Source organism: Hoplias malabaricus, chromosome 5 (assembly GCF_029633855.1).
Source record: "Hoplias malabaricus isolate fHopMal1 chromosome 5, fHopMal1.hap1, whole genome shotgun sequence".
NCBI classification, from domain to species: domain Eukaryota; kingdom Metazoa; phylum Chordata; class Actinopteri; order Characiformes; family Erythrinidae; genus Hoplias; species Hoplias malabaricus.
Window position 1 is genome coordinate 55,719,471 of NC_089804.1, and position 17,835 is coordinate 55,737,305.

Sequence of the window (17,835 nt, forward strand, 5' to 3'; positions counted from 1 at the left end):
ACAATATAATAGCTGTCACTATAACCAGGTTAGAACTAGGTTACCTGGTCCTTCCAGTGGTGGCAGGACAGAGGGGATGGATTCTTTTGCACCAAGAGGAATGAGATAAAGGTCTTTGACATTGTTGCAAATATTGGAAACAACCCCAAATCGTCTACGACTGTTAAAATAAGAAAACAGGGACACATATGCAACCTCTTCTTCATCAGTTGCTGGATGGAAGCGAATCAAAGACAGTTCCTGGAGAATAAAGATAATGCACACTTTAAAAATATATTCTAAACAAGAAATCTAACCAAGACAAATATAGGAATATTTATACTTGCGAGAATGGATTGGTATACCTTTGTTACAGATGTCTTTACTTTCTCAACATATTCCCAGACTGTCTGTGGTGATATCCGACCAACAATGTGGATGGTATCTGGCAAGTCCTTGACACAGGAAGCAAAATGTTACATAGTATAAATGGCTAAAATTAAGCAAATGGATAAAGGTTGGTGAGCACGGCAAATATTTACATGCAGTGCAAGAAATGACATCTTTACAAATAGAATTGACTTATATCTAGTTGATATTTTATCTAATACTTTTGAATTTGAGTTTGTTGTATGAATTGTATATGTCTTGATTTTTGTGGCCATGAGCAAATGTATCTGCAATGAAATCATTTCAATGTTGCATTTACAAATAAATAATAGCCAGAAACCAATAAACAAGCTGTCATTGAAACATAGCACAAAAGCCCCACATTGTGGAGCAGCCCCTATATTTAAATGAGTATGTGAGAAATGGCACACCCTTGTGGTAATGAGAGGGTTGCAGCCAGTTCTGAGGTGTATTACATCTAAAAACATAAATAATCATATGACAAACAATGCTTAGAAATGTAATATATATTGACTAGATTTAAAATGATTTTATTTCATTCATACACTGATCAGCCATAAAATTATGCCTCTTTGTTTCTACACTCACTGTTCGTTCTCCCAGCTCCACTGAAAGTGACGTGGTGGTGGTGTGTTAGTGTGTGTTGTGCTGGTGTAGAGTGGATCAGACACAGCAGTGCTGCTGGAGTTTTTAAACCCTGTGTCCACTCTCTGTCCACTCTGTGAGACACTCCTCCCTCGTTGGTCCACCTTGTAGATGTAGAGTCAGAGACAGTAGCTCATCTGTCGCTGCACAGTGTGTGTCGGCCGTCCTCTAGTCCTTCATCAGTCACACAGGACGCTGTCGGCTGGATGTTTTCTGTCGGTAGACTGTTCTCAGTCCAGACACTGAGGGGTTTAAAAACTCCAGCAGCACTGCTGTGTCTGATCCACTCTACACCAGCTTAACACACCACCACCACGTCTGTGTCACTGCAAGGAGGTGGTCATAATGCTACAGCTGATTGGTGTATATGAGACTTTGTGTGTGTTGGTGTTCTTTCATACGATCACACATGATGTCTGACCTTTTTTAATGTCTCAGCAGATCCCGATCCTGAGATTAAATATGCTTTTGTCACAAACTTGGCCACGTTCTGCATGTTGAGAAAGCCCTTCCACACCGTGTCCTGATTGGACAAAAACTGGTTCGTCTCATTTTCCCTCTGTGTATGAGAGCTTGCCAGTCTGCAAATAAAAAGATTTTGATGGATTTTAATTAATAATTCAGTAATAACGCATGTTACACTCATGCAAAAAAATAAAACAGCGTTCCAGTGTGTGGAATAACAGCCATATGAATTATTCTTTTTGATTTACATAATGCTACATAATACTGGGACAAAACACAGGATAAAACGAGCAGTTCTGATTTTCGAATTGCCCCGCCCCCTCATCAGTCTGTCCAATCACAGCGTTTATGTGAGAGCGTAAAGATGAGGTTAAACAAAGCAAAACAGACACAGTGAGCACAGAGAAATATAAGCACAGAGTAAAAACCCAGAAAACAGAGAAGAAAGAACTGAGAGAAATCTGGGGAAAAAACAGAGCTCCTCACTGCTGTGCACTCGGGGTCGGGGTGAACAGCGAGCAGCTCATTACCATTTAAAGGAACAGGCGCTGAAAGCAGGTGAAATTGTGGACACTTTAAGAGAAAATCCCATTTAATATATATTACAAAAAAACAAACGTTAATTTAACTGGGATGTGTTGCAGGTGTAACTGGAATGGGGAAAAACATCCGTGTCAAGCCAATCAATTTCACATACCTAGTGGTGGAGCTTGAAGTGTAAAATCTGGACACTGCTGTAGCCGAGGGCTTCATTAGGATGGACTTTGGCATGGGTGGAGGTGGGGGAAGTGGCAGAGGTTGAAATATCTTAGTTTCTGCCGCCATTTCTTTTTCTGTGGACACTCGGGGCTGATGCTGGGCTGGAGGTGCAGCTGGGGCAGAAGGTGGAGCAACAGGTGGGGCAGCAGGTGGGGCAGAAGTCGAAGGTGCATGTCGATATGCAGCGGTGCGTGGATCTCTTCGTGTGATGGACACAGAAATCTCAGGAATCACCAGTGGGGAAAAGTCTGCTGTTTGCATCTCCACACTCAAATCCTCTGCGGTCGGAGAGGCTGGAGACTCCATAATGGGATCCGCTTCCACAGGAGCAGGATCTGGGGCTTTTTTATCATACATCTGAATAACACATGGGACTTTTTCTTCCTCTTCAACTGTCAGCTCTTCCTTTTTTACTTTTTTAGATTCAGGGTCTTCATCAGCAGAAATCTGACCTGTGGGCAAAGGCGTGTAATAATTATTACCTTAACAAAAGTACATTAGGATATGATATGAAAAAATTGTAAGCTGCAATAAAAACAAGAATCGGTAATGTGTAAAATCTCTTGAAGTTTTATTTAATGAAATCAGTACAAAGCAAAGATTTCCAATGTTTTACTGAACAGCTTGATTGGATTTTATGAATAAAAAACACATTTAGAATCAGATGCCTGCAAAACCAAATAAAGTTGGCAGGGACTCAAATTTACTGCTGTGGGCCACCACTTTTCCTCCTTTAGGATTTTATTCAAAAATAACTTTTTATAAAATTCTGAGGATGTCTCCTCACCATGTGCTGTTCTGTCGGTTTGCGCTGGAAACCAAACTAATGTGTTAATGAAGCCCCAGTGTCAGTAAACGGTTTAAAAAACAAAAAAAAAGGATCTCGGTACTGATCTGCTAGGCTTTCCCTCTCTCTCTGCTTAGAGGGAAACGGCATCTGGAATTATTTTTTTGTTTTTTTAGACTCTGAAAATCAGGGGAAAAAAAATATATTGCTTTATCTCTACTCCATGGGTGGGTAGCATTAACTTATTTTTGCTGTTTCAGATTACTAAAGGTGGAACTGACTAAATCCAGCAGAGCTAACTGCATGAGAGTAAACACAGAGTGAAAATGCTTAAAGAAAAAAAATAATAAAAATAAAAAAAATAGCAGCTCGAAGTTAGCTTGAGTAAATAAAAACTGTACGAACAACATTTTTTTTTCTTCTAGTTCCACATTTAAAGTCATGGACCTCCTGGGCGTAAACAAACGAGACAACAGCTGTTCCCCAGAATCATCAACGTTGCCTTTAAGAAAACTGCAAGGGTTTAGGAACTGAGGAGACTAATTATTGCAGTTTTGCAAATGGAATTTCTCACTTAATACAAGACTTAAGCTTCTCAACCGTCACTGGATGCTGTCGTCTGTTTCTCCTCTTCAGGACGATCATAGCCACACAGCAGTTTAACCCACCACATAACCACCATATGTTTTTTAAAAAACGGGGCTTGTATTGGAGAGCCGGTGTTTTGTAGCATCATGCTAAAAGTAGTTTTGTTCTCCACCTTGGGTTTAATGTTAGTTAAGGCATTTCTAACAAAAATACAGATATTTAAAATCTGTCAAACCCTTTACTTGCTGATTTAGAGTGAATCTTAGAATAGAATTCATTTGAAAATCAAATTCTGAACATTAACGGAGGTTTAGCCAGTCAGCTTTTACTCTACTCTTATCCTAACCCTAGCTTTTAACATAATTAGTGAGAAAATAACATTTAATATATACTTAAAAACTCATGTTAATGTGAAACAGATCTTGCTACTGCTGCAATATGTGATTAATGAGTTCTTATCTTATATTTATATTAGTATGTAATGCTGCAGAACTTTTGCAAAGAAATAATCCTTGTTACTGTGTGTGTGTGTGTGTTTAGTTGTGTTAGCATATGTCCAAGCGTTGGAGTTTAGTGGTTTTTGTGTGTGTGTGTGTGTGTGTTTAGCTGTGTTAGCATATGTCCAAGCGTTGGAGTTTAGTGATTTTTGTGTGTGTGGGTGTGTGTGTTTGTGTGTGTGTGGCGGAATGTAGCCTTGTTAGCATGTGTGTGTGCTGCTATCTTTGTTAGAGTGTGTGTGCGTGCGTGTGTGTGTGTGTTCACATGCATGGTGGTGTTTAGTCTTTTTAGCATGTGTGCGTGTGGTGTTTAGCCTAGTTAGCATGTGCGTGTGTGTGTGCGTGTGTTTAGTCTTTTTAGCTTGTGTGTGGTGTTTAGCCTAGTTAGTTAGTGTGTGTGTGTGTGTTGGTGTTTTGTCTTTTTAGGTGTGTGTGTGTGTGTGTGTGTGTGTATGGGGTTGGTGGGTTTTATCTTTGTTAGCATTACTGGACAGTTATTCTGGAACAAGTTTTAATCTGTAACTCAGAACAGAGGGAATTTTAAAGAGGGCTAATCGATGGGAATCTCATCTGAGTGAATGTTAATAACCAAATAAAACTGCAGACACTAACCAGTGCAAATCCTGCATTTGAGGTCGAAGAGATGAGCTCTGTGTTGTGGAGTGGTGTCGTTCAGCATGCTGCTGATAATGTCTGACACAGCGCTGACCTTCCTGGGCGAAGCAGCCTTCACCTGAGACACAGAAGCTTTCTCCTCCTTAAAGGGGAAAAATACAGATAAAACATGAAGGCTTTTTTGTATCAGATCCGTAAAGTGTTTCAGCAGGAGCAGGAGGCACACTAAACAGTTTCTGTGTTTGATCAAACCGTGTTTGGATAAATGATTTATTTACGGTCCAATTAACATAGGTCCATCTTGAACTGTTACTTTATTCCTCTGTTTATTGATCCAGGCATTCATTTATTCATCAGTAAATGTGTTCATTCATTGATACATCCACTCATTGGTTCATGCATCTATTAATAAATTCATTCATACATTAAATTGTTCATTCTTTTAACAATCCATTCATTTGTCCATTTATTCACCCATCCATTTATTCATGTATCCACCTTTCTGTTCATTCATCCACCCGTCCATTCATCTATCCACCCATCTATTCATACGTCCATTCATTCATCCACTTATTCATCAATTAAAATGTTTGTTCATTGAACAATCCATTCATTTCTTCATTCATTCACCTATCCATTCATCCATGTATCCGCCCTTCTGTTCATTCACCCATCCATTCATCTATCCACCATCTGCTCATCTATCCACTCATCTATTCATCCATCCATTAAGTTGTTCATCCATTCATCTGTCCATTCATCCACCTATCCATCAATTTTTTTCTTGTCCTCTTTCTCTCGAACGTTCTCATACATTTTCCTGTCCCATTTTGCTTCTTCTCTATCCGCCGTTTTCCTGTCCTCTATCTCATCCAATTTCTCTTCTTCTTTACCCTGTTTTCTTGTCCTCTTTCTCGTCCACAAGCTTGTTCATTCCTTCTTCCTTCATTAATCTGTTCATTCAAAGTTCCAAAGTACTTTCTGTGACTCGGTGAATGTGTTATTCCTCAGTCTTCAGTCTCAAACACGCCTTCTGAAGTATAATCCAGTGTTTAAGGCGTGCTGTGTGTCGTCTCTGAGTTTCCCCACGGCTGTGTGCGCACTTGATTCGTGAACCGATTCACTCAACGAGTCAACTCTACACTCAACTCATCATGTAAGTTCCTCAAAGCGTCCAAACACCACACAGAGCACAGAATTCACGGAATATCAGTGGATTTTTATAACACTGTACGATGACACCGTTCATTTCTTGAGCATTGATTCCCAACGGGAGCGCACATGGGGGCAGTTACAAGGTTGTTGCCCTGTTGTTGCCCTCACTAGAGAGTTTTCAAAGAACATTGTGTGTGCACAATGGGAACAGCTGAATTCCCTGATTATAAACTCATACGTACTTTTGGATACAATATTATCCTCAAGAAAACAACAAATCCATCACAGCCTTCTGCAGCGCATTTTTCCTGATAGAGCTCATAACGAACGCAGCACCCAATTCATTCATTCATTCATTCATTATCTGTAACCGCTTATCCAAGTCAGGTTCGCGGTGAGTCCAGAGCCTACCTGGAATCATTGGGCGCAAGGTGTGGAATACACCCTGGAGGGGGCGCCAGTCCTTCACAGGGCAACACAGACACACACACACATTCACACCTACGGACACTTTGGAGTCGCCAATCCACCTACCAGCGTGTGTTTTTGGACTGTGGGAGGAAACCCACACGGACACGGGGAGAACACACCAACTCCTCACAGACAGTCACCTGGAGCTGCGTGACTGCGACACTAACCTGCTGCGCCACCATGCCGCCCCCAGCACCCAATTAATTAAACATAAATAAATATTAAATATTTACTGCTTTTATGGAGAAAGAAGTTAACGATGACTTACTGATGAAGTGGAAATTCTCTCTGGATTCAGCACCTTTTCCTCACACAGAGAAATAAGCTCCTCCATGTTGATGCCAATAGAAGGCTTTTCTTCTTTCAGCGGGAGGGAAGCAGCAGCTCTTTCCTGTCAAACACATACCTCTGATTATTAAATTACAATGTAATAACACGGCAGTGTTAGCCTGAATTATCTGCAGGTTCTCTGTGTACTGCGGCCGAAGTGAGTTCTGCGGTCAGCACCACGACTGTCCAGAGAAATGACACGACAGAGAAGTCAAGGTTGGTGGAAAGAAGGATACAGTGTCCCCACACAGAAGTCCTGTCATTCCTTAACATACCATTAAGTCTACTCAAGTCAATCTCCAAAAAACAAGGAAACAAGGAAATGCTAGCATTTAAACTTGCGATTAATTACGATTAACCACACAATATCACTGCCAATGTAAACATGCCCCTGGAATCTGACGTGGACCATAAGAACACCAAGCACATTATCAGTGTTTGATGGCAAAGCAATCTCAATGTGGACGCCGTAGTCTTCACAGAAATAGTGTCATACCTGAGCACACTGGAGCTCCTGCTGACTGAGTCGAGTTAGTTTAAACGGCGTAATCTGTCCCCTTATAACCTGGGAGAAAAGACCCTGAAAAACACAATAAACAGGGTACTGCAGCTGTTTTGACCCAACGCTGGATAAATTAAGGGTGGATTTACTGTTGTCAACACTATCACACACACACAGACCTTGTTCTTGGGGTCTTTCAAGCTCATGAGGAGAGTCCTGTATTTGGTCTTGTATTTGTTGTCGGTGGTGTAGTACATGTTGAACATCTCTCTCTCAATATTTACAGCGAGCTTTTCAACATCACTCCCCGACACCTCCGGATCGTCACTTTCTGTTGCTCTGATAACGAAGGACAGGGACATTACAGTACAGTACAACCGTCGCCGTAATGATTAAGTAGGTATTTACATCCACCATTGAGCTCTTCAATATATGTGGGCTGTACACACACACACCCTTCCACTTCCGTATTTAAGGTGGAACTGACTCTGACCACCTTCCGTGAAAGTAAACACAGAGAGAAAGTGCTACAAAACTAAACAGCTTTTTGGTGATTTAAACAGTGAATAAAAACTTACAGAGAAGTTACACTTCACCATCTACAGTCCTCTTCTTAATTTAACACATGGTTCCACCTTAAAAGATGTGGAGCTTCTGAATGAAAATAAACTGGGGTGGGGAGTTTGTTTTGCTGTGAGAACAATACGTCCCCAGAGTCTTCTCATTGCCTTTCTCAAGAGAATTAGTTTGTGTTGGTGGGTTTCGAGAGTTAACAGCAAAAAAAATAACTTAGTATTATAAACAAAGTGGTCTTCAGCGCCTCATTAACTGGGTTGAGATGGTCACCAGCGCCTGGGAAAACCTTGAGCTAACTGTAACTGCTCCTAGTCATAGACAGACTGTGGTGAATTTTTCTCACCTTTTCAGCAGTGTCTCAGCGAGGGATCGTCTGATATTTTGCCTCATTTGCATATTGGGATGAGTCTGGAGAGATCTGGGAGGAGGAACCGGAGCTGGAGTGACCGGAAGGACCCGGATCTCTGGACCGGCGGTGGTCTTTAAGACCTCGGGGGTGTTTACAGCTTCCTGGGACTGAGCTGGTTTCTCTGGCTCCGTTAAGAGGCTCTTGTTGGTGGTCTGGAGCTGTTTGAGCCCTGCGAGACGAGGAGAGCCCGGCATGGTTTTCTTGGCTCGACTGGGAGTGATGGTTTTTTTCAGCAGTGGAACTGAGCAAGCTGCTTTTTCTTCAACTTTTTCATCTGTTTTCTTGTCCTCTTTCTCTTGAACGTTCTCATACATTCTCCTGTCCGGTTTTGCTTCTTCTCTATCCGCCGTTTTCCTCTCCTCTATCTCATCCAATTTCTCTTCTTCTTTACCCTCTGTTTTCTTGTCCTCTTTCTCGTCCACAAGCTTGTTCTCTTTCACATCCACATTCTCCTCTGTGCTCTGGTCCATTTTCTCCGGAGGCTCTGAAGATGCTGGTGAATTCAGTGTCTGACTCTGTGGAGAATCATGCTTTATCTCTGCTTTACTCTCCACAGCCAACATTTCCTCTTTCACTGCAGCTAAAACAGAGCAAACAGCATCATGTAAACACTACGGTCTGGGGAGCAGTAAAACTAGTTCATTATCTGTTTAAAAGGCCCACACTGCCCAAAGAACAGCATGTTGTTATACAGTAATAATCCAGATGTGCTGGAACATCACTGATGATCAAACTTGCTTGTTCTTTGGCGATCATTCTTTGAACACACACACACACGTTCATTCATTTTAAAATAATCACTACCCAATGAACAATCACTACCCAGTGAACTACGATTACAGTGTCTTACATTTCTCAGTATAACATTTCTGCACTTTATATCACTCACACTGTGACCTGTGACTGGTTGTTTATTGATATTGTATTCGTCTTGCACATGTTCTATCACACTGTGTATGGTTGAAATGTCAATACAATGCACTTGATCCAAACCCAAAATCTCAGATTTTTCAATTTGTGTAAACATTATTGTGAGAAGGCAGCAGCAGGTAGTGTCTCTGTCACAGCTCCTGGAGGTTGTGGGTTTGAGTCCCGCTCTGGGTCACCATCTGTGAGGAGTGTGGTGTGTTCTCCCTGTGTCTGCATGGGTTTCCTACGGGTGACTGTCTGTGAGGAGTGTGGTGTGTTCTCCCTGTGTCTGCGTGGGTTTCCTCCGGGTGACTGTCTGTGAGGAGTGTGGTGTGTTTTCCCTGTGTCTGCGTGGGTTTCCTCCCGGTGACTGTCTGTGAGGAGTGTGGTGTGTTCTCCCTGTGTCTGTGTGGGTTTCCTCCGGGTGACTGTCTGTGAGGAGTGTGGTGTGTTTTCCCTGTGTCTGCGTGGGTTTCCTCCCGGTGACTGTCTGTGAGGAGTGTGGTGTGTTCTCCCTGTGTCTGTGTGGGTATCCTCCGGGTGACTGTCTGTGAGGAGTGTGGTGTTTCCTCCCATGCTCCAAAAACACATGTTGGTAGGTGGATTGGAGACTCAAACGAGTCCATAGGTGTGTGTAAGTGAATGTGTGAGTGCATGTCGCCCTGTGAAGGACTGGCGCCCCCTCCAGTGTGTGTTCCCGCTTTGCGCCAATGATTCCGGGTAGGCTCCGGACCCACCGCGACCCAGTTTTAATAACTTAAGTATGTATAAAATGGACGAATGGCCAGGCTGTGAATGATAATGCTATACTTGGATAGCAGCGACAAAATGTCCACAAACTTTTGGATTTAGGAAGTGTCTCTGAGCCCATGCAGTGGTTTCCACTGCAGAAACATGTCTGTTTTTAATGCTAAGGGCCTGAAGACCACAGCCAGTTATCATTGCTTTTGGGGCTTGTCCCTTGCATTTAGAGATTCCTCCATTTTTCTCTGAAATTTTTGGATGATGAAATCCCCAAGTTCTTTAATATTTTATGTTGAGACACACTGCTGCACTATTGACCGATGGCGCGTTCGGGTGTGTTTCTGCACCCAGTGATTCCGGATATGCTTCAGACCCACCGAGACCCTGAACTGGATAAGCAGTTACAGACAATGAATGAGTGATGCATTAATTATCCACACAGCTTTTGACAGAGTGAAGAATCCCTGCCCATGTTTACTTCTGAAAGGCTGAGATCATTTTTAAACACAACATGTCAGTAACCTGTTGTCAATTAACCTACATTTTTTGTTGTTGATGCATTATACATCTGTTCCTTGTCCTAACTTTTCTGTGAAGTGTTGCTGGCATCAAATTCATACATTTATTTAAAAAAAACTACAATTCCCTGCATTTCAAATGGATCCTAGTGGAACAAGCTCCGGTATGTCTCATATCAGAAGCACATGCGTTCTGGAATATATTCACGTGGATCCAGCACCTGTGTCTGTTCAGCACACAAACCACCCACCCCCTCCCGGTCCGTTCATAAAACAAGTCAATATCGATGCATTCTGGATCTTTTACACTCCATACGCATTTTCCGGATCACTCTACACTGTGTTACATATTAAAGTGACGCTAAGTAGTATTTCTACCTTAATATTACAGCTTCAAAATCATTGTGATGCTCCACTGAACTGTATCAGGGAGAACTGAACCTCTGTCTTTCCTACACAGGGCTCAGCACAGTAGAAAACCGACTATGTAACATTTGGAGAAAGGTAGGAAACCACCCCACACACACACCCCTCTCTCTCCCTTTTGATTTCAGGACAGTGCTGTAAAAGTGAATAACACTCTGCAGATGTAGGGGGAGCCCTGGAGCACAAATACCGAACCTTACCTAGCGTTCCTTTATAGACTTTAAATAATTTGTACATCCCATCTGTTCTGGAAATGGGGTTTGTATTAAACCCTACACCTTTGAGCTTTGTAGCAGTGGAACTGCATTTGTGAAGTGATTGAGAATCAAATGACTTGGGATGTGTTGGAATAGTGATGTTGGATGATTAGTCCAGAACTGGTCCTCCAGAATTAGTACTTGACCTTAGTACTGATAATAAACCCTCAAAGCACAGGTCCAACATCAAGTGTACAGCCTTCACATCCTTGTAGCTTCTTAATTATAACACGTGGGCAGGAGGGCGACAGTGATGCCAGGAGGTGAAGGTGGGGCCATCGATATTAGCCTTATGCTAAACACAGACAGCAGAGTGGGACATGCCTCGGCCGAGGGAGCCGCCATGAGAAAGTCCCGCGTGGCGTAGGCCTCTCGCCCTGTTCCTTCTCCACCGGTGCCAGATGCAGCAAGCCAGACAGACCCCATTTCAAGCAGCTGAAACCAAGGAGCAGCAGGTGGAGTGTGCAGTGTGCTCCAGCATCAACAGCGAGCCCCCACAGAGCCAGGGAATCAAAGGGATGAAGTTGAGTTCTCCTACACTGAAAACAAGGCGCTTGAAGGGGCTGTCTACAACTGAACCACCCACTTTTGATGTAAAACGGTGTGGTCTTGAATTTGTGTGTGAGGCAGATTCAGTCCCCCAGAGTTAGAGAGAGTGATAAACATCAGTATGTTAACGCCATGTATTTATGTCAACAATGTGTGTTAAGCAGAACTAAGGAATCTAAGGTTTACATACATTTATGGCAGCATCAGTGTGGAGGATTTTACAGACTCTCTATGCTGAGGAGGAGCCAGCCAGGTACAGTCATCATTATTAACCGTCAGACTGAAAACTATACAAAACAACCAATATTTACTTACAACCACCAGACTGACCTGCGTTCTTCAAAGCAGAGGATAAAATGCATGTGATTACCACTAGAGGGAACCAGTGCCTCTTTTAAAATAAACCTGTCTCATTCAAACACAGGCTGAGAACAATCACACCTGAATAATACAAAGGAAACATGCTACAATAAGTATCAGCAAGAATCACAATCAGTCACGTGCTCTGTATGACGTCACATCTCTCTTAACACAATTGAGATTCTTGGTTTGTTTGTTTTTTTGTATAACTGTATAATTTTCTCTTAAAGGAACACTATGTAATATTATTTTACCTGCAACCGGGAGAAGAGAGCCTCTGTTGTTGCTACTCTGGGCTCAGCACTGCAGAAATTGCACTACACATCTTATAGAGGAGAGTAGGAAGTCTAGACCTTCCCTATTCAGTACAGTGCTGTAAATGTGTGTTACACTAGAAGGAAGCCCCAGGATCAAAAACCTGAAATCTTACCTAGTGTCCCTTTAACTGTCACAAGTCTTTCTTCTATAATTACATCACAATACATTTTCATTTAAGAAAATGAAACACACAGCTACAAAGTGCCTTTCATCAATGCACCTACACCCCAAACTGCTCCCCAGGAGTGTGTGCTCACTGACCCAAATGTGTGTGTTGCTAAAAAGAATTGCTGGCTTTTGTGTGTTTATGCAGTACATAGTAAGGTTTCTGCAGTGCTGAGCCCAGAGTATCAACAACAGAGGCCCTGTTCTCCCTGTTACAGCTCAGTGAAGTATCACAATGATTCTGAAGTTGTAACTTTAACATAAAATATTACCTAGTGTTTCTTTAAAAGAGCATTGAGTTTAAAAATAAAAGTCATTAGGTTTAAAGGACGCTTAACCCATTTGTAAAAATACTAGTGTTTCTTTAATAAAGGTAACTCTTCTTGAAAAGGCAAAATACAACTTACAGATAAGTTTGTCATTCCAATGCAAATAAAGGGGTAGACTACTACTCTTTCTTCAACTAAGCAATTCCCATTCTTGTCCTGGAATATCTGAAGAGAAGAATCTCTCTTTCCCTGTGTCCTGTTCTGACCTCCCTGAGTTCTGACCTGTCTAATAGACACTGAGTCCCATTAAGTCCCAAGAGAGATCGTGCAAAGAGATATTTCTCTAAATTCTCTTAACTTTCTGGAGAACATTATACTAGTTATTGGGGCGGCCTGGTGGTGCAGCAGACAGTATCCCTGTCACAGGGTCCTGGAGGTTGTGGGGTCGAGTCCCACTCCGGGTGACTGTCTGTGAGGAGTGTGGTGTGTTCTCCCTGTGTCTGCGTGGGTTTCCTCCGGGTGACTGTCTGTGAGGAGTATGGTGTGTTCTCTCTGTGTCTGCGTGGGTTTCCTCCGGGTGACTGTCTGTGAGGAGTGTGGTGTGTTCTCCCTGTGTCTGCGTGGGTTTCCTCCGGGTGACTGTCTGTGAGGAGTATGGTGTGTTCTCTCTGTGTCTGCGTGGGTTTCCTCCGGGTGACTGTCTGTGAGGAGTGTGGTGTGTTCTCCCTGTGTCTGCGTGGGTTTCCTCCGGGTGACTGTCTGTAAGGAGTGTGGTGTGTTCTCCCTGTGTCTGCGTGGGTTTCCTCCGGGTGCTCCGGTTTCCTCCCACGCTCCAAAAACACACGTTGGTAGGTGGATTGGAGACTCCGTAGGTAGATTGGAGTGTCCGTAGGTGTGATTGAATGTTTGAGTGTGTGTTGCCCTGTGAAGGACTGACGCCCCCTCCAGGGTGTGTTCCCCGCCTTGCGCCCAGTGATTCCAGGTAGGCTCCGGACCCACCACCGCCCTGAACTGGATAAGGGTTACAGACAATGAATGAATGAAGGAATATATAGTTAATGGAGCTGCTGCATAACATCAGTAACTGGTGTTGTTACCGTAAAACAGGGGAAGCACTGATACAAGAATGTATATATTAATTTCCCATAAGTCAAAAGGTTTGATAATCTTGCTTGATATAACAAAAATGTGACATTCGCAAAATGCACTCTCCAGTTTATGCATCTATCACAAATAGGAGTGAGACTGATGATATATATTTATATGAAAGATAATTTTTTCATTCACGTTTTTGAATAAACAGCCCCCCCCCCTTTTTTTTTTTTTTTTTTAAATATGCCCTGTTCCTACTGGGAACCAGATCCCTAAACTGATAACACCCCATATTTTGACCATCTTGAAGACATCTGACACCTTCAAGTGACTAAATCTGTGTGCAAACATGTTCCAAAATGAGAAAATGCTCTTAGTGGCCATTCTCAAGTGCATAGGAGCTTAGACGCATTGTCTCAGATGTAGGTGTAAAAGGCCAAGGAGCGGGAAGTCTGTGAAACATGAGCTTTCAAAGACCAAGTTTTAAAAACTTAAATGTGTGCAGGATTGCTCTCAGGCTTGTGTTTGCATGAGCGAATGTCAGAGCCAGTGTAAAGCTAGGCATTTAGAAGTGAAGATCCTTGATGTTGTTCCAGAGTTTGGTGCTTCCCTCTTGTTCCCTTCGTCAGAAAGCTTCGGGCCAAAGAGGAGTCCAGGAATGGCAGGGTTCAGGGAGGTTTCTGCTCCATGTTCTCGCTGCAGTATCCAGCAGCTCAGGTGTGTGTGTGTAAATGTTGTCTAGGTTCCAAGGCACAAATACAGGTACAGAGTTGTCCAGGAGGCACAGTGTTTTGATTTTCTGTTTTTTAAATATTTTTCGATGGCATTTCCATGTCACAGATGTTATTACCACAGCATTGTTAGTTAATACTGTGTACTCAAACAGAAGCTAACACGCTGTATGATTTACTTCTCAGCTGAAACTAATGACATGTCCTCCACGTGTCTCTGTGGGTTTCCTCCTGGTTCTCCGTTTTCCTCCCACAGTCTAAACACACGTTAGTTTATGGTTTATATGTGGATCTGTCTGAATGTGTGTCATTGTTCAAAGGTGTAAGTGGGTGAGCGACAAGATTGTAAAGAATCTAAAACTGTTCATAAGTGTGAGTGACTGGGTGATGCTGTGAAATTGTCCACAGGTGTGTGTGTGTGTTGTACACTCTCTGTCTCTATCAGACAAACACGAGTGCACTAGGGGCTGTGAACACACACCCATAGCAGTGGGCAACAATCTGCGGGACCCAGGGAACAGTTGTGGGTTCGGTGCCTCGCTCAAAGACCCTTTAGCTGTGGATTGAGGGAGGAGGACTGTGCTGTTTCTTCACTCCCACAACCTTTCAGTCCTTAGTCCTTTTCTCTAACCTTTAGCAAAACTTGTGAAATTGTCACAGGTGTGTGTCTGAGTGAGTGTGTGAAATTACCCAGAGGTGTGAGCGACTGGGTGAGTGTGTGATGTCCCGTGATGGACTGGCGCCCTGTTCAGGGTGTGTTCCTTCCTTGTGCCTGATGATTCCAGGTCGGCTCCAACCACCATGACCCTGATCAGGATGAAGCACTTACAGAAAGTGCAGAAGACATTCACTGTATGAGAGAAGTGTACAGAAGGACTGACACGAATGTGGTCTCTTGAACACTGGAAGACCAGACAATATTTGAAGGATGGAAGTCAAAAGGTGAGATATGAAAAGATCCTAAATTGGTCAGGTATTGTTTGGTTTCTTCTCTAAAATCTAGTCTTAACTGCATTTAATAAACAAACATGACCCTACTATGGTTTCCAAGATCAAAAATGGAGACTTCTCCACTCTGGTGGAGAACTTAAATAATGCCACGTAGCCAGTCATTTTGTGCCATACACAACACTCCAAATAAGACCATGATCTTATTCCACGGCTTCTACGACTTCAAAAAGGACGAAGGCATGGGTTTTGAAAACATGAGATAGTCAGCAATAAGGGACATTTTCTAAGATATTTTTTAGCTATGTACTTTTCAATTATCCACAGAAGTGAGGGTCAGATTCAGATATGAATCTAACAAAGACACAGCCGTGATTCTGATCTGAGAATCGGAGTCAAACAGATCAGACTATGTATATAGACTACTATTCATTCCTTTAGTGTCACTAACAGCCAAAGTCAACCAAGCCCAGTGTGACTGTGGCCCAGTGTTGCTTAATATGCTTAGGGTACACACACCATTTGTAAACACACTATTCTGGTTATGCCAAATTTTATGTCAGCATGAGAGGGTTAAATTACACATGACAAAATTCAATGACCACACAAAGGATTGAAGAACCTGTGTGTTCAAGTGATGTAAATGGCAAGGTGCTTCATTAAAATGATGTTCCGGTGCACACTAGTGAGGTCTAAAGGAAATATACGATGAACCGGTACAGGGGCTTAGTGGTGAGCACGTTCGCCTCCCAGCGCTGGGATCTTGGGTTCAAGTCCCATCTGGGTGGAGTTTCCATGTTCTCCCTGTGTCTGCGTGGGTTTCCTCTGGGGGCTCCGGTTTCCTCCCACAGTCCAAAAACATGGAGGGTAGGTGAATTGGCTTCTCTAATAAAAAAAAATTTCCTGGTATGTGAGTGAATGAGTGTGTATATGAATGAATGTCTGTGAATGTGTGTGATATGGATTGGCGCTCTATCCTGTGTTAAACCCTAGTGCCCAATGCAGTCCTCCAGGTGGACGGTCGTTCCTGGTCGAGAGTACGCTGTGTGTTGCGCTTCTCACCAGTGTGTGTGTGTGTGTGGATTGGGTGTTCTGAGCAGTGTGGATTGTAAAGCGTCCTTGGGTGTCTAGAAAGGCGCTATATAAGTGTAAAGATACCCTGTATGAACTGGTCAGATGTCAGAGGTGAGGTGTGCGTTCGCCTAAGAGTAAAGGTGTATGAGAAGAGGTCTATGGATACCAATTAACCCGGTGCATCCCAGACTTCTTGAACTTTGTATATGTTTTGATATATCAGCCACAAGATTAAAACCCACTGACAGGTGGAGAGTATTACTTATACTCTCATTACAATGGCACATGTCGAGGTGTTGGTGCAGCAGTGATCTAATGGTTAGAGGTCTTAGGACTGGAAGGTTACTGGTTTGATTCCCATGACCGGTAGGGAAACTGGGGGAGGTGAGAGTGAAAGCACAGCACTGTCCTCCTGCCTCAGTTCACAGCTGAGCAAAGCACCTAACCTCTACTACCACAAATAGGTTAAATGCAGAAGACACATTTCCTTGTGTGTTGTATAATGACATAATGGCACACATTACATTGGGGTGGGTAAAGTCAGGGACACAAGGGTCACATTGTGATGGTCATATGGTTTTGGTGTTGTGAGGTGTTCCCAGTGTATATTGGTTAGTACCAAAAGTCATCCAAAGAAAGAGTGTAGGAGTGAGAATGGGCACACAATCCCTGTGCGGTCCAACTCCTTTCTATCAGCGCTGCATTAACTCTTTTAGCAGCGTGTGCTGCAGTAGCGCTTCTCTAAGATAGGACTAGATGGGCTGACCTTCAAAAACCTCATACATCAATGAGTCTTGGGCATCCATGCCTTTCTCGCTGGTTATTCCTTGGACCACTTTTAGTCCGTACTAACCACTGCACATTGGAAACACTCCACAAGGACTGTGTTTTGGAGACACCGACCAAACATTGAATATTAAAAATGTAGCCTCAGATCCTTATGATGACCATTTATTCTTCCAACATCAACTTCAGAGAGTGACTATTCAGCCCTAGCCTTCAACAGGGGGCACTGTAACCAGATCATCAGTGTTACTCCCTTCACGTGGGAGTGGTTCTAATCTTGTGACTGATCACCATATAAATCCGCATTGATGAGCCAAAACTTTATGACCATGTGCCTATTATGCAGGTTGTGGAGGGAGTGTGATGCTTTGGGCAATGTTCTGCAGAGAAACCCTGACTGTCCTGTTTCAGCAGATCATTTTCCCTAACACAATGTATACAGTGTTGGGGAATAGTTTGAGGAACATGACAGAGTCTGAGCTTGCCCAAGATCTGTAGAG

At 43.0% G+C, this 17,835-nt stretch overlaps 1 protein-coding gene across 4 annotated transcripts in view; it reads right to left on the bottom strand.

The window, feature by feature from the left end:
- The window catches only part of si:ch73-181d5.4 (death-inducer obliterator 1), a 34,321-nt gene that overhangs the window by 5,421 nt on the left and 11,065 nt on the right, over nucleotides 1-17,835 (bottom strand). For 3 of the 4 annotated variants that reach the window (XM_066673294.1, XM_066673291.1, XM_066673292.1), the window contains 9 exons: nucleotides 8,124-8,769; nucleotides 7,384-7,543; nucleotides 7,199-7,282; nucleotides 6,641-6,763; nucleotides 4,744-4,888; nucleotides 2,198-2,711; nucleotides 1,457-1,616; nucleotides 345-434; nucleotides 45-240 (listed from right to left, as the gene is read on the bottom strand). In XM_066673294.1, coding sequence (XP_066529391.1) covers nucleotides 45-240; nucleotides 345-434; nucleotides 1,457-1,616; nucleotides 2,198-2,711; nucleotides 4,744-4,888; nucleotides 6,641-6,763; nucleotides 7,199-7,282; nucleotides 7,384-7,543; nucleotides 8,124-8,769 — 2,118 coding nt within the window. The remainder of the gene's footprint in view (nucleotides 1-44; nucleotides 241-344; nucleotides 435-1,456; nucleotides 1,617-2,197; nucleotides 2,712-4,743; nucleotides 4,889-6,640; nucleotides 6,764-7,198; nucleotides 7,283-7,383; nucleotides 7,544-8,123; nucleotides 8,770-17,835) is intronic. The other variant, XM_066673293.1, reaches the window with a different exon arrangement.